The 17,409-nt window shown below is 41.4% G+C and overlaps 1 protein-coding gene across 1 annotated transcript in view; it reads left to right on the top strand.

The window, feature by feature from the left end:
- The window catches only part of MEGF10 (multiple EGF like domains 10), a 170,255-nt gene that overhangs the window by 134,433 nt on the left and 18,413 nt on the right, over nt 1-17,409 (top strand). The window contains exons 14-20 of the mRNA XM_041764746.1: nt 5,674-5,820; nt 6,993-7,127; nt 7,651-7,779; nt 9,325-9,453; nt 12,334-12,462; nt 14,636-14,764; nt 16,989-17,225. Coding sequence (XP_041620680.1) covers nt 5,674-5,820; nt 6,993-7,127; nt 7,651-7,779; nt 9,325-9,453; nt 12,334-12,462; nt 14,636-14,764; nt 16,989-17,225 — 1,035 coding nt within the window. The remainder of the gene's footprint in view (nt 1-5,673; nt 5,821-6,992; nt 7,128-7,650; nt 7,780-9,324; nt 9,454-12,333; nt 12,463-14,635; nt 14,765-16,988; nt 17,226-17,409) is intronic.

The raw sequence follows: 17,409 nt of genomic DNA, 5'->3' as shown, positions 1-17,409 counted from the left end.
TCCCAGAGTTGCCCCTCTGCCTAGCAGTCTGTTCTGTGTGCTTTTATCCAGGTCCAGAATGAGGCAGGTCATGCTCTCTGGAGCTTTTGTCTTCCAGCTACAAATGCAAACATCGATGATTTATACGACTTATTGAGATTTTTTTTTTCACTTGGTCATCTCTAGAAAGCAGATCCTTTTCTAATTCATCTTTAAAATTCATAGTATACACATGGAAAGATTTAACAACCCCTTGTGGAGTGTCTCCAAGTTGTGTGCAGCCACAGTGCTGGGTGCTGGGAACACAAGGGTAAAGCGTTGCCAGCTCCTGGCCAGCAGAGGCTCACATGCTCTCAGGGTGGACACTGCATGGGCACAGGTGGATACACCAGTGAATAATGTCTGTACGCCAACAGTAAGCGGCTGCTTTGGTAGCAAGAGGGTTAGAAAGGAAGGAAAAGTATTATGACTCTATACTGTGGTTCTTCTCTTCTATAATCATCAAGCCTAATTATTACGAACAAATCTTTCTTTGCTCTAATATATGTTTAATAGCTTGTTGCTCAGGAACCAGACATTGAATTGAAATCATGTCCTTCGTTCAGTAGTGCCCCAAAGATTGCAGTACTGGCATGAGAAATATGAACAATTAGCAAGACGAGGAGCTTGGGTTCTATCTCTGAGAGGGAGAAGTAATGACACCCCAGATGATTTATTTTACCGCATTCATGCAATCACAAATGCCTAGTGAATGCTGGTTTCACATTGAGGCTGCTGGCATAATGCATCAGGCATGAAATGCACGAACATTTCTTTAGAGCTGCTTAGCTGAAGTTTATCACGATCATTCAGCCATTGCCTAGCAACTTGGGAAGGCTATCAAAGAGCTCTTTGTCCTCAATCCTGGCAAAAACAGTCCCTCACAGATCGCCTTATCAGCGTTAGAACGTTTATCAGGAAAAAATGCTTCCACTGAGCCAGAGATCCCTGCAGATTTAAAGATACCCTCTGCCCATTTTGTTCCCTCTTCCAAGTGTGTTAGGGAATTGTTTTCTGAAATAATTCCTATTTGAACCTTTATCTGTTCTTTGGTTAACATTCCAAAAGAACTTCTTCAAGATGCCTCCATAATTCTTCTATTGCATTGTAATTTGGGCCAGCATTAAAAAAAACACAGACCTGAGCTCATAAAGGTATATCTTCTCAAAAATCAGCAAGGCAGACATTTCCACCTCTTTAGATGGGAAGGGTCATCATCTTTAGGCACACAAAATAGAAAGATGCTGGGTTTCCTGGTCTGTGTGTGCTTCTCATCACTTCTTTCGGGAAGGAGAGAATTATATGGTTGCTGGAAAATGATTCTGAATATCATGTTGGAAAGAGGGACTGTGCTTATTGATGCATTCAACAAATCTTTAACATCCTCCATGTGCTAGGCGCTGTAGTGAACAAAACCCCCATCTCTTTCATGAAGCTGCCAGAATTCATTCATTACCCTGCATGGAATATGGGGGGACAAGAACAGGTACAGATCTTTCATTTCCATTCTCTCTTGTATTTCCCTGGAATTTATCCTCCTCTGCATCCCAGCTGCCAATGACTTATTTTAAGATCTTGTCATGTTTACCTTTTTTTTTTTTTTTTCAACCTGGATAACCTAAAACAGCCACCTGACCCAGGTCTTCTCTCTTCCAGGCTCACCATCCTTTTACTGTCTTCTGCCCTCCTGCCAACCACAAATTTAATTATGTGCTTCTCCTACTTAATTGTGCATTTGGTCCCTGTCAACCCCAAGGGGGAAGCTCACACTCCACAGCATGGCATTCTTGGCTTTCTCTCCGTGGCCACAGCCTGGCTGCCCAAACTCCTCTCCTGTTCTTCCCAGCCGCAGTTTCAGCTGTCCTCAACGTGTATGGGCTTCTTTGGACTTCTAAGCCTTACACCCACCATCCCATTAGCTTGGAACCCCTGTCAACCTTCACAAAGTATTTCCTTTTCTGACTATGATCCCCAGACAGAGTTAGATGTGCCTATTCTGGGCCATTATCATTCTACAGTTGGAGGTCTTTCTTAGAGAACCTGTCACCAGCAAGTCAATAGACGCTGGATCCCTTGAATGTTGATTAAGTTGAATTCTTTTTTTTTTTTCTCCTGTCTTTGATAAAAAAAAAGGGAACAGAAAAAAAAAAATGTCTTGCAGGACTCCAGCAAAGTTTGCAAAGATCGGGGTGAAATCAACAGAAATAATTTAGGAATGACACACACTCCAAAAAATGGTTAAAGCAAATGTAAATTCCCTATCCTGAAAAAAGTTTTACTGCAAGGTTAACCTTACATAGAGGTCACATCAGTAGCCATATACCTAGTGTAACCTAGCGAAGTGATTACCCAGTTACCCCCTCTGTGAGCCTCACTGCCTTAATATTTCACAATTAGAGATTCACTTCTTAGGCTTCTCACATGTATATTCCTTTAAAATATGAGTACTCTCGAGAGAAGATAATAACTCAACAGTAATCAATTTATCTTATCTTTTCCTGACTATAAGATGAAAGGAAAGATAACAGGAGGGCACAGAGCTCTGAAGGCAAGGAGTAGCAGTAACAGAAAATGGGACAGCAAGAGGAAAAAAAATGCAGCTTCAAACTTTTTTACTAGAGTTACCCACTGAGGCATACTTTGTTTGTCTACAAAGAGATTAAGCAGTAATCTCTGAAAAATGATGACTCATTTTTACTAATGATAGAGAAAAAGAAAAGAGATTGAATTTTAGGGGAAGTTGGTCATAGAATTATTTTAATTGACTTTTCAAGGAAAGATTTATTTGCAATCCTGAAATAAAAGATTTTTAAAAATAAGCTTGCTTCTGTTGAAATATGCTTGTACAATTGGAGACAGAAGATTTGATAGATGATCTCTAGAATTCCCTGTGATTCTCTGGAAATGAAATCATGGGTAAATCATGTGAAACAAGCATATCATTGTAATGGATCTCTTTGCTATATCGTGGGCCCTGTTACTCTATGAAAATTACCTCGATAAAGTTGATTATGACAGATGGTTATGTTATCCATCTGGACAAACCTATTAGGGAAGAGGAGTCAGATATGAAATAAAGAATCACTTTATTCAGGTTTGCCAATCTGCCCTGGAATCATTTTTCTTAAGATGCTCTGATTGAGAATGTGCTAAATCATATATAAATTATGATAATCTGTAATGTAAAACAGTGGCAGATAATTTTGACCTAAAGTGTGCTCTATTCCAACTTAAGTGCGTTTATTTAATGTGAAGGAGAAATTTGGCAAGTAGCTGATGAATCAAATCACTATGAATGGCTAAATCCCACCCTTCCTCAAGCTCCCACCCAACAAAAATGTGCCAAAAATGAGGACCAATTTTCAGGATAGTTTTCAGATTAACTCAGCTTCCACTTCTCCAAAGTCCTAATTGGGATTTACATGAATGGCTCCAAACCAAAATGGCCAGGGTTGTCTGAATATCTGTGAAATGGGTGTCCCCATCTTAGCTGCCATTAAATAGGAGCCCTGGCTCATGGTCAGAGCTCAGGACCTGAATTTGAACAGAGTGAAGCCTGTAAGGGGTTACTTTTGTTGATACTTTCCTCAGATTCACAAAACAAAATTTAGTTTTACGGCCTCTCTTTGAAGTGACTTATTCTGCAGTATGTTTGATGCTCTGCCTCTTGTAGATTTCAGACAAAATACCAGATACAACTCTATAGCTGGTAAATCACATTTGATGAGCATAACATTTGCATATCATTCCACCTTAGGTTTCTTTTCAGAAGAGGTTTGAAAAAAAAAAAGATCATATGTTCATGAACTCAAGAAAAAAAAAATCGCAGTACGCCAAAATTCCATGTTTTTATTCTTTAGGGAATGCTTAAACCCTGGTCAGCTTATGACAGGTCTGATCTCCTTCTTCAGCCAGCAGTGCAAGCTCAAATAATAGTCTATTGTCAGTTCAAGCTAGACACAATGAGGTCTGTGCGCTTTCATGCCTACTTAACAGCCTTTACCAAGTGGGAGACTTCAGGAAGAAAATGGGAACAAATCAAAAGTAGAATTATGGCTCAGCAGAAATGACTGTATACCAATTAGCAATGTTCACGTTATGGTTTGCGGCTGCCTCTGTTTTAAGGTTGGGCCATTGAAGCAAAAACTGCAGTACAAAACAGCTTTCTCAGGTTCCGTGGTGCTGGGTTGGTGATAGCATTCTGGAATCCCTGAGTGTGTGTGTGTGTGCTTGTTCTTACTGTGTTTTCACTTGGTCTGAAGCCAGCAGTCGCCAGTTCACTACTAATTATAACTCACGGCTTCTCAATGCAAAGAGCATGTCTTTGAGTTGCGGAGAATTCTGACTTACAAGAAAGAGGTGCCTGTTGTATTTCAAATACAAACTTACCAAAGAGACTTCTATTTACCTCAAATAAAACCTTGTTTTATTTTTATTTTTGCAACTTTGGTTTCTCCTCCTTGTGTTTTCTTTAGGCATTTGTTCATCCATGACCAGCTGTAGAGTTTCTGTTCCCAGGGTGAGAGTTAAAAACCTACATATAATATCCTAATAATCAATAACATAGACAACAGCTATAAATAACATCAGTTGTGATATTCTTCCTTTATCTGCCCAGTGTCAGATGAAATTTTTAAAGAGGAATTTAGTGGCACAGATGAGTGTATTTTTCCATCCTGTACAATATATCATCAACATGTTTGAAGATGGTGTCTGCTGAAGGGGAAGGTTTTTTCTTTTCTTTTCTTTTTTTAAAGGTTTTATTTATTTATTCATGAAAGAGGCAGAGGCATAGGCAGAGGGAGAAGGCAGAGACATAGGCAGAGAAGAAGCAGGCTCCTCAAGGGGAGCCCGATGCGGGGCTCGATTCTGGGTCCCCGGGATCACTTCCTGAGCCAAAAGCAGACATTCAACCACTGAGCCACCCAAGCATCCCAGGAAGGCTTTTTTCTTTATGTACAACAATTTAACCACTTTTTACTTTTATTTTCTTTTTTTTAAATTTTTATTTATTTATGATAGTCGCAGAGAGAGAGAGAGAGGCAGAGACATAGGCAGAGGGAGAAGCAGGCTCCATGCACTGGGAGCCCGACGTGGGATTCGATCCTGGGTCTCCAGGATTGTGCCCTGGGCCAAAGGCAGGTGCCAAACCGCTGCGCCACCCAGGGATCCCTTACTTTTCTTTTATCTTTTTTACACTTTGTTGATTTCTCTGTAAAGATAAAGAATTGGGGGGAAGGTTGCTGAGGGTCTCAATGCTAAAGTATTTTTTGATAAATTTTGCCTTTAATAGACAGAGCCCTTGGGCTTCCCATTTGCTCCCTCCTTCTAAAAAAAAGGAAAATCAGTATAACAAAGTTGTTTTATTGCTATTGTTTAATGCCTCCATAGAATATCATCCTGGGATTATTTTAATGTTATGATGACACAATATGTGATTACACAGTGGATGACGATGCATTGACATATATAAGTGAATTTTAAACCTCACACCATCCTTGCTCACTGTTGCCTGGGATAACTCAGCTTGGAGACCATGACCAACGATCTGGGTCTGGGACATGGGACCAATGGCCCCATGTCTGGGATGTAGAATCCCAGAGGCACGAGCCCACACTGCCTCTCACTCAGCCTTGCTCATGTGCGTTGTTTCAGGTGTCCACTGCGACAGCGTGTGTGCTGAGGGGCGCTGGGGACCCAACTGCTCTCTGCCCTGCTACTGTAAAAATGGGGCTTCATGCTCCCCAGACGATGGCATCTGTGAGTGTGCGCCAGGGTTCCGAGGCACCACTTGTCAGAGAAGTAAGTGTCTTATCAGATGGCGATGTCTACCTTCCCTTATCAGACACTGTGCAGAATTATTGTCCCACCCCTCAGCACTCGGTGCTGTTCTGTCGCAGTCGAGGGCAGAGGAGACGATCATAGGTCTCCCTGTGTCCCTTGCAGAGCTGTCTTTGATAGCACTGCCCCAAGAGCTTTATTCATTCCAACCTTCAGGACGAGCCTAACAGATGGAGCTTTCGCCATTCCTTCTCAGTAATTATTTCAATGCCTCATTGGCATCATCATCGGGATATGTCTCTCGATCCTGCCTTAAATCTTGCAAATGGTGTTCCAGAAATCCATTGACCTGTAAATATTTGATTCAGCAATTTTGGCATTGGCCTTACCTCAATTACCAGAAGTCAACATCAGCCAAACCTTGCGGCAAATCATATATCCTGCTAGTCATCGTACAGCCAGTGCTGTGGGGAAAACAGCCCTGCAGAGTTAAAAATGGGGGCTGTTGACATTGGTCAATAAGACTTCGAAGCTAAGAAAGGACTTATAAGATTTTACTAAATCTTTTAGTAAATGCAGTCGAGAAAAGAATATATAAGATACATTATCCTGATTTTTTGGACTTTTTTTTTTCTCATTAAAAGCTCTATACACCTGTCCTGTATTTAAATCCTAGTGATGTCTTGAGAAGGAGCTAATTATGTAGCAGTTTATACTTGTTCTCTTTTCAATCACCATCATTTATCTGCACCACGTTGAGGAGGAACAATCTTTTTAATGCAGACCAGACATCTATTTATTGCCGGTTAAAGACTCTTAAAAAATAAAGGATTGACACATGGCTTGAGAGTATTTATTTGGGATTTTAGAACTGTGTTTCCTTTCATTTGTTTCTTCAACAAAAATTCTTCAAGCCTTGTTCTGTGCCATACCACAAGTGAACTAGGGCCATAAATGAGAAAATTGAGAGAACTGAGACACGTGCCTGCCCTTGGACAATCCAGTCTAGTGGCTTCTTTTCATTATTCAAGAGTACCCTTCTTCCTTTGGTGGTGGTTGTTTTATACTTGGAAAATTCTCAATATCGCTAAAAAAAATTTTTTTTGGCCCCAAACTAGAACTAGATCATGATGTGGAATTTGAGAGTAACACATCTCAGGAAAGATAACTGTTAATTTCCATTCTATTTCCAGTCTGCTCTCCTGGTTTTTATGGGCATCGCTGCAGCCAGACATGCCCGCAGTGCGTGCATAGCAGTGGGCCCTGCCACCACATCACAGGCCTGTGTGACTGCTTGCCTGGCTTCACAGGTGCCCTCTGCAATGAAGGTAAGGTGCACAAGTGTTTTTGAAGAGGTGTGCGGTGATGGGCAGGCCACATGCAGTCTGTCCTCAGGCTTCCCTGAGGACACGTTGTTAGCTATCAGCTATCCATGCCTTCTGGTGTGCTGGGTCTGCATGGGATGACTAGGAGCTTCAGAAAAGCTGGCTTGCTGCTCCTGCAGAATCTCTTTATTCTCTGAGCTGTGTCACTCTTCGCTTTTAATTGAAAACAGCCTCCCACGAAAAATCAATACAGGGAAGGGTTTTGACTCCCTGAGCAAGAAGCCATGAAGTCAGGTTTCTAGCAATGTGATGATGTCTCCTGGTTTGTGATGCCTTAATGAGAATCTTCGGCTTCAAGTATCTGTAAAAACTGAGCCCATTCAAGATGAGGGATGCTGTTGAGTGGAAGCAGCCACTACATGGGCATCTAGGTGGTTGGATTTCAAAGCTATTTCCTGCCCCAAGACTAGAGTTCCATGAGATGAGATATAATTGGGCATTACTGACCTATATAACATCTTCACAGTGTGTCCCAGTGGCAGATTTGGGAAAAACTGTGCTGGAGTTTGTACCTGTACAAACAATGGAACCTGTAACCCCATTGACCGATCTTGTCAGTGTTATCCGGGGTGGATTGGCAGTGACTGCTCGCAACGTAAGTCTCTTTTGAGAACAACCATTTGTATCTGTTTGTTTTCAAAGTCATTAGAACTGAAGTATGAGTGTTTCTCTAATCAAGAAATAATATATGAATAATTATGATATACCGTATTTTAATTTTAAGTGGCCTTTTTCCCCATTAGTTGCTCTATGCAATGTTCCTATGTTAAATCCAAATAATGTCTTAGAAAGAACCTAAATAGGATAGCATTTTGCTTATTCACTTTTCAGTGATTCTTATTCTGTAAAACGGGGGTATAATACTCAGAAAAGCCATTCTAAGTTTTATTTCATTTTTTTTCTAAGTTTTATTTCAGACCTCAGGCGTCAGCTATTATTGTTCTTGGGCGAAAATGGTACACACAATTGTGGGAGAATTTTTTTCCATTTTTTAAATTACTTCAGACATATTATCCTTATTGAGCCATATTCCTTATTGGGTAACCAAATAGGAATTATAGATGGTCCTCCTTTTTTTCCTTCCAGTTTTATTGAGAAGTAATTGACAAACATCACTGTATAAGCTTAAGGCATACAGTGTAATGGTTGAAACGTATATATTGTGAAATGATCACCACAATAGGTTCAGCTAACCTCCATTGTCTCATGTTGCTATAATGGTGGTTCTCATTCTAAGCAGCTATATTCTTGAAGCATTACTATAAGCAAAAAGTTTCTTTTGCATTTTTTGTTTGTATATTTTTGGTAAATCAATTCATTCTACCTCATAATGATATTTTCTTTCACAGATACTTTATCTGAAGTTCTTACTGCTTTTCATTGGGCAGTGACCTCCAACGATTCTGTTTTGTTATTTTCTGTTCCATCCCATTAAGAGTTTTTTTTAATGAATAAACAGATTTTATGAGTAAACATATAATTGAAACCTTAAAATTTAGACAAGTTTCTAGTGACAATTCTGGAGTTGAGTGGCAGTGCATGACTTATATGACACCAGGTCCCTTAGGTTCTCTCAAGTCACATCATTTGCCTATCTGATCTTTGCTTAAATGTCCTCTCCTCAGAGAATCCTTCCCTGAAGGTGTAGCTCTGGTCACTCTTATCTCCCATTACCCTGTTTTATTTTTTCTAATAGTATTCATTGCCACTGTTTTTTCTTATTGGCTGGCTGGCTGGCTAGTTGGTTTGCCTGCCTACCTCCCCTACAGAAATATAAGATGTCAGAGGATGGTCTGGACCTTGTCTTGTCCTCTGCTATCTCTTTTGTGTCGAGAACAGTGCTGGGCACACAGAGTTCAATGTGCACTTATTAAGGAACTAAATCTATAAACTTAAGATAATCTTTGCTTTGCCCACCTGCTCTGTGGTCTGTCAGCAAATACAACATTGGTAATGATGGTTGCTGGTGCAGTCAGCATTGCCATCTGGGTATGAGTCCCATTTGGGGCACTGTGCTTTCTTAGTTCTGATGCATGCTGCTAATATCTCACATGCTAGGAGAGTGGTAGGATGGAGTTCTCTCTGCTGGGTGCTGACCTCCAGGCTCTAACAGAACTCTCCGTGCATGCTGTGGTTTCAGCTTGTCCTCCTGCACATTGGGGTCCAAACTGCATCCACACGTGCAACTGCCACAATGGGGCGTTCTGCAGTGCATACGACGGGGAATGTAAATGCACTCCTGGCTGGACCGGACTCTACTGCACTCAGAGTAAGCGACAAGCCTTCCGAGGCTCACCCAGGGGAGCCGCACCCCAGGAGGGTGCACGAGCTGAGCTCAGCCAGGACTTCTGGCATTGGAGTGTTTCATTTCCCCAATGACTGCTAAGCATCTAAATGTCTCTGCGTGGTTATGAGCTGTCCTGTTCCAAGTTTTCTGTCCATATGTCATATCAGGACACTGAGGTAGAGAGGTGCTATATGTGATGGTATACAGCTTCCTTCCTAACTCTCCTTTAACCAGACCCTGTTTAGATGCACCAAACTCCTTATCATTTATATATACATATGTTTTATATATATATATATATATATATATGCACACACATACGTATGCTGTTTTTAGTATGTGATTCCTTTCTATGAAGATCAAAAACAAATCGATGTGTTAAGATTATTGATTAGAAAGGTGCCTGGATGAAAATGTTCTGTATAACTTTTCAAATTGGGGTGGTCATCACATGAATGTACACCCTGTCAACTATTCTTACAGCACAAAGGCTGGGGTAAGTGACAGCGACTAGAAAAGCAGTGAAGATGACAAGCCTCACTCCCTAACGTAATGTGTGCTCTTGGAGAAGATTGCATTCTGTGGTTCTCAAACTTGAGTGAGCTTCAGAATCACCAGGTGGTTCAATAAACACAAGACTGCTCTGGCCCCACTCCCAGAGCATCTGATTCACTGGGTATGGGGTGGGACCTGAGAATTCACATTTCTCACAAGTTTCCACATGGTGATGCCAGTCGGGATGATGCTCTAAGAACCACTAGTTCTTTTTTCCATTTTGTATCCCATAGTGTCCTTAACAATTTCTTCTTCTATGAAGTTTTACCATCATAGGATATAATGTGCAAAGTACTCCACAGCTCAGCAATCTCGGGAAAAAAAAGACTATTCTCTGTCCTCTTGCCTTCAAATGAATAAAGGAGATAAGGCAGGAAAACATGGTTTATTATTAATACAAATTTATAATTTATTCTTTTTAAACTTTTTCAATAATAATATATCATTTTAAGCCACAGAAATGAGCTGAGAAAGAAAGATGGGTCAGAAATTAGGCCACTCTTGCTTAATAGTAATTAGAGAACATAATTAGAGAAGAGTTTGAACAAGCATTTTGGAACTTTCTGGAAGAGGGTGTAGACCTTGAGCCATGATTCAAAAGGGAGATTTGGCAAGAAGAGAGGTTGTCCCGAGCATAATCTGCCAGGATTGTATATACAGAAAGGTTTTCAAGCTCGTTAGAGAAAAGTGCTTGTAAGTTATTGTTTATTATTCCAAAATTTGGATTTGTTTCAATTGGAGGACCTTTCTAAGTGGACATAGCACAGGACAGTGGGAAGAACGTGGGATCTGGAGCCAGACTTGCCTGCATTTGTATCATGGCCCTGTCAGCCCGCCACTTGCCGGCTCTGAGACTTAGGGCACTCGGGGCTTAGTTCCCATCTATAGGGAGGAATATCCACTGCTGTGTTTCTGGGCTACTATAAGATTCAGTGAGAGGACACATGGAAAGCATCTGGCCCCAAGTAGGTGCTAAATAAAAACACGACAATGGTAGTGGTCATTGCATGCTGGCATCTGTGCTGTACCTCTGTTTCTTGAAAGTTGAACTTTTGTTAAAACCTCTAGAAGAAAAAAAGAAAAGAAAAATCACTTATAATAGTTAGAAACGGCCATGGAAACAGCCTATAATGAAGCTTTCATTATGCCAGGGAGCCCTGAAACACCTTTGTGGAGCAGCTTCTGCCCCAGGACAGCCCACAGGGCTTGTGTGTGTCCTCAGCACAAAGGTTCTGCAGTGGATAGAGATGGCCCAATTTTAGTTTTGTACTGATATTCATTTCCTCCTGAAACACACAATGAGTCACACGTTGCCTGCACACCCCTTGTGTATACAAATTTTGTGCGTCTGTCTCTATAAGTGTCTAAACATATGTGCATATATATATGTATATATATGCATAGAAACCAGAACAGGCTCTAAGCTGACTTTCACTTGGAAGCCAGACCAGTTATATTCTTATTAGATAGAAGGTCTGTGTCTTGAATATCATACAGCAGTGTAAGGTTTATTACTTTTTTATGAAGCACCTATGATATATAGGGTTTTTCTTTTTATTTTTTTTTAAGTTTAGCATTCCACTACACCTTTGGTGAAAGACATAATAGTATATAAATTTGTGACAGATACAGTGGACAGGGCTAGTAGCCAACATAGAGACATTCTGCACTTTAAGTAAAGGCATACCAGTAATTTTAATATAAAATACTCATTTCAGTCCATGGCATTGGAGTCTAGGAGTCTAATAGTTAAATGAAAGAATACAAGAAAGACCCCCACACTTCTGGGGGGTTTTGTTAGAAGACATTAGTCTTGGGCACCTGGGTGGCTCAGTGGATTAAGCATCTGCCTTCGGCTCAGGTTATGATCCCAGGGTTTGGAGATCGAGCCCTGCATAGGCTTCTCTGCCTGGCAAGGAACCTGCTTCTTCCTCTCCCACTGCCCCTGCTTATGCTCTCTCTCTCTCAAATAAATAAATAAATAAATAAATAAATAAATAAATAAATAAAATCTTTAAAAAGAAAAAGAACACTAGTCTTGATTTCAGAGCACCAGCAATGGTTAAACTGTCAGGTGTGGAATTATTCTGCTTCCCGCTCATGAATTATGACCTCCTTGCAAGAGCCCCATCTTGGGACTTCAAAGAAGCCTTTGTGACAAGCTGAGATCTGTGTTATTGTCTTTATACACTCTCCAGTAGCTCAGCATCCTTCAGGTTTAAACACAAACAATTGGAAGCAAGAATGTCCTCCTCTCACCCCCCACCACGCAGCCTCCTGACTCTACTGTCCTTCCCTCCTGCACAGGATGTCCCCTGGGTTTTTATGGAAAGGACTGTGCATTGATATGTCAGTGTCAGAATGGAGCTGACTGTGACCACATCTCTGGGCAGTGTACATGCCGCACTGGGTTCATGGGGAAGCACTGTGAACAGAGTGAGTATGAGAGCGTGACGTGTCCAGGTGGTATTTTCCCCTAGAATCAGTTTTCCTACATGCCTGAAAATAGGAAAGCAGCAGCTGCAACTTTTAAATTGTTTGAACTGATGGCTGGTCACTGACCAGCACGGTTGACTATTCCCCCTCCCAGAGACCTGGCCACCTTGGGGTCCTTGCCGGCTGTCTTTTCTCTCAAACTTCTTCTGGGTAAGTAATCAGTGCTCTGGGTGGAGGGGGTGTGCCTTCAAGGATGAAGACAGAATTCAAGTTTTCCATCTGTTCACCCTGGCTCTAACTCTCTTGCTTATTTTTGGAACGTAACTGCTCAGAGCTTTAAGAGCCAGTCAGGTTTTTTTCAGGACAGAGGCAGAGCCCGGGCTGCACACTGGATGCGAGTGGCTTCTTTGGGGCCAGGCTGAGTGCAAAGGAGGCAGGCGGGCTCCCAGCCCTGCTCTGGGTGTGGAACCAGGTCCATGCAAACGTTGCCCCCCTTCTGACAACTTTCTCTAGATAGTACTTCTATATTGTTTCCCCTAGCAACTTCTCATCTCAGTCTTTACAATCTTCAAGACAATATATTGCCTTAAAATGTTGTATTGTAAAAGTCCCACTCTAGAAGAATATGCCATGTTCCAATTACGCATTTTGGCTTTGCCATTTCCACCCCTACAGCTATGCCTCTGCAGGGTTATAAGAAAATTAGTGTTAAACCGAGTATTTCTTTTCTTTTTTTTTTTTTTTTAGACCGAGTATTTCAACGTAGTCTATTGTTCCTGTACTCTGTGACTTTCATTCAATATTCAGAATGAATAAATAGGGTCTTAGAGCTGTCTGGGGATCACCCTCTTATCATAGATGACAGGAAAGGGGCCAGATCTTTCTTGCTTATCAGAGGGGGCACTCCTGGGTAGGATGTAGCAAAGATTACATGCCCATAGGAGCAATGTGGCCTGGAAAGGTTGTTCAGCATGATAGGACTTTGACGAGAAAAGATCACCCTCTCTCCACCCCAGCAGCACCTCAAAGCACCCCTGGACAGCCAGGTTGTCTCAGTCTTGTGTGCTGAACCCTGGAAATATTTTTGCATATCTTCCTGTCTAGTACATAACAGGAGTGACCTCCCAGAATCAGCCTGGATAGAGATGGCCCAATTTTAGTTTTGTACTGATATTCATTTCCTCCTGAAACACACAATGAGTCACACGTTGCCTGCACACCCCTTGTGTATACAAATTTTGTGCGTCTGTCTATAAGTGTCTAAACATATGTGCATATATATATGTATATATATGCATAGAAACCAGAACAGGCTCTAAACTGACTTTCACTTGGAAGCCAGACCAGTTATATTCTTATTAGATAGAAGCTGCTTAGGTCCTTCTGTGATTACTTTGAACATCAAATCAAAATGTTCCTATTTTTGGAAACTCCCTCCTGATGCTCATTTGTAAACAGAAACACTGTTTTTCGGAGAACTCCAATAATAACAGCATATTGCCCCCTGCTGCCCACTTTACAAAAAACATCAGTATTTGGGAATGATTTCTAGATTTGACGCACCTATACTCTTCTCTGAAATCCACACCCAGCTCTCATTAGGAATGCATCATAAAAATCTCTCCATTTAAGCCTCTCAGGCTTTGACCTGCACAGCCCAATCTTGAGCCATTCTATGGGAAATGAAGTTCTTACCTAGGAAATCAACAAAACTTTCCCCTCCCTTGTCCCCTACTCCCAGCTAATCCAGGTTGCTGGTAGGAGTGTCCCTGAGCCGTCAGTAAAATGCTCATGTTCTTAAGGATGCATGTCTGGATTATACTCTTCAGTCTTCTGTCTCACTATTTTATCTGGTAGGGTCATCTCAGATTGCCCTTGCTGATGATCTTCATCAGTTCTCTTGGGTTCTCCAGACTCTCTACTTACCCATCAGGGCAGTGGTACATAAAAGAAAGAGTGAGGAGCTCAGTCTCTGGCCTCCTGCCACCTGGCTTGAGTCCAACCACAGGTCAGGGAATTCTGGCCAACTCTAGGACCTCCTGGGTGGTTCCGCCTGTGCAGTGATCTCCTGGAAGAGCTGCCCTCTAGACACATGGGATCAGATAGTAAGAGACAGCCTTGCCCAGATTCCTGAGGCTGGAGAGCTTACGCTGGACTTTCATCTCCTTCTCAGAGTGCCCTGCGGGAACATATGGCTATGGCTGTCGCCAGATATGTGACTGTCTGAACAACTCCACCTGTGACCATATCACTGGGACTTGTTACTGCAGCCCAGGCTGGAAGGGGGCACGGTGTGATCAAGGTAAGGACACTAGTAAATGATATCTAGTGTCTCGAATTGTGTAACCACCATGTACCAGCCAACATTAAGTGTTTGCACCTACATCATCTGATGAAATCCTTCTCCAGACACTCCAAAGTCCTAGCTGATTATTTAGTTGCCAGATGGATGCCTTATCATTGCTATCCTATAGGTAAGGAAACTACAGCTCAGAGAGGCTGAATGATTTGCCCAAGATTGCACCACTAATGTATAATACATAGCTATTTGTAGGCCAGGGCTTAGATGCCAGGTTTGTCTGATTCCACAGCTCATGAACTGTGCCTTCAATGCTTTCACCTTTATTGAGGTATAACTAACCTATAAAAAGCAACGCATGTACACCAGTACATATACGTATATATATTATACATCACACACATACAATATAAAGTGTACAACCTGGTAAAATCTGACAGACATATCCACCCATGAAATCACAACCACAATGAAGATGGTGAATGCATCTATCACCCTCAAATGATACCTTATGCCCATCCCTGTCACTGCCCCTGGGGTACCAGGTAACCACTGATCTGGTTTCTGTCACTACAGATAAGTTTGCATTGCTTAGGATTTCATGTATATCGAATCACACTGTACTCTTTTTTTGTCTGATTTTGTTTGCTTAGCATAATTATTTTGAGATTGAACCATGCTGTTGTATATATCAATGCTTCAATTATTTTTATTGCTAAATAGTATTCCATTGCATGGATATATCATATTTTCTTTACTCTTTCACTTCTAGATGGACATTTGGATTGTTTCCAGTTTTGGACTATTATCAATAACAGCAACAGTATATCAGTCTTTGTATGGAGATATACTTCTATTTGTCTTAGGCAAATTTATAGATGTAGAATGGCTGGATCATATGATAGTTATATGTTTAACTTTTTGAAAAATGTGTGCCAATGGTTTTCAACTAGGGTGTGTATCACAATAACCTGAGAATAGTTGTCTTATACATAATGGCACGTGAGCAATTCTGATTCTGGGATGGATGGGGCCTCGTAGAAAGTTCTTCTGATGATTCTGAAGCATGGCCACCAGAGAGCTCCTGAGGTGTGTGGCTCTTTTCAGGGGGTAACCACACATGGGCTGTAGGGACTTTAGAAAAGTCGTAGAGTTATAGGTGCCATCACGTTCAAGTGTGTACTATATTGGCATTCCTATTTCATTTTCTTTTATTAAGTAACTTCTACATTTTCACGATGTATATTTGTCTGTCCTGACAATAGGATGTTATATTCCACAGTCACATAATTATGACACATGCCTGTAGTCACATGGCACTGACTTTGGTGCTCTGCATTTCAGGGCAGGCTGTCTAAGAAGGAAGTCTAACCCTTAGAATCATAAAGTCACAGGGGTGTTTGAGCCGGAAGCCCCTGCTTGGAGGCTAGTTTCTTTCTTTATAGGTGCTGAAACTCTAGCCTAAGTGCTTGAAGGGAAAATCAGTATCTCTGGATCAACTTTTTTAAATGCCCGGTTTCTTGACTCACAGTGCATATCTTCCCTGTGCTCATCAGATGGAACATGTGAAAGAATCATGTAAAGCTAAAGTTTAAATTGTAATGAGTAAGCTTTCAGGGTGATGTTGTCATGTGTTCCTGGGACACACCTTTCTGTCATAGAAAATAACTGCACAGAGCAGTATCTCCCAGGGTTAGAAAGCCCACTGAAATTAGGATAAGGCAGGCCCTCATCTTGGACCAGATTTACAATGGAGTTGCCCTTGCTTGGAGGAGAATTGTCCTGAGAAATGCTAAGGGTAGACATAAAATGAAGTCAAGCAGTCGAAGCATTGAGAAGTTAGCCCTTCATAAGTTTACTACTGTTTAGTAAATAAAGCATGGTAGATAAACTATTACATCCAGTGAATTCCTGGTCTGGTCTAAGTGTTTCTTAGTGTTTATGTGAGAAGCTCCCAAACCCTACTGTAAAGTCCTTGGGGTCAGGAAATCCAGTGTCATTTTTGAGGCTTAGAGCAGCTTTTTTTCTGGACACAGATGAGCCAACAACATCTGCAAGTGGAGAATGTTTGTTTTTCCTTCCTGCAGTTTCTAAAAGTTTCCAAATTAACATTTCAAGAACTGAAAACATCCCCGCATTAGCACAGTGAGAGAATGTTGTAAATAAGAGTTCAAACGTCTATCCAGCAGGTTGTCATCCTGACTCAGATCTCTTCTCCTTCTCCTAGCTGGAGTCATTATCGTTGGAAATCTGAACAGCTTAAGCAGGACCAGTACAGCTCTCCCTGCCAATTCCTACCAGATCGGAGCCATCGTGGGCATCATCATTCTTGTACTGGTTGTTCTCTTCCTCCTGGCCTTGTTCATTATTTACAGACAGAAGCAAAAGGGAAAGGAATCAAGCATGCCTGCAGTTACCTACACCCCTGCCCTGAGGGTCATGAATGCAGACTATACCATTTCAGGTAAGAATGATCCCTAGAGCCATCTTACTCCTTGAAAAGGAAGGTTTCATCCTGGTTCCTTGAAACTGGGCATTCGGCTGTGCTGTCCATTAGCCTTGAGAAGACTTTATGTTTGGAAAAGATACATTATTACAGATGTGCTTTATATGTCAATAGTAGTAAAATCATCACTGTTGTCTTCTAT

Source organism: Vulpes lagopus, chromosome 7 (assembly GCF_018345385.1).
Source record: "Vulpes lagopus strain Blue_001 chromosome 7, ASM1834538v1, whole genome shotgun sequence".
NCBI lineage: Eukaryota > Metazoa > Chordata > Mammalia > Carnivora > Canidae > Vulpes > Vulpes lagopus.
Note: the sequence above shows the minus strand (reverse complement) of the source record. Positions and strands in the feature narration are given on the sequence as shown.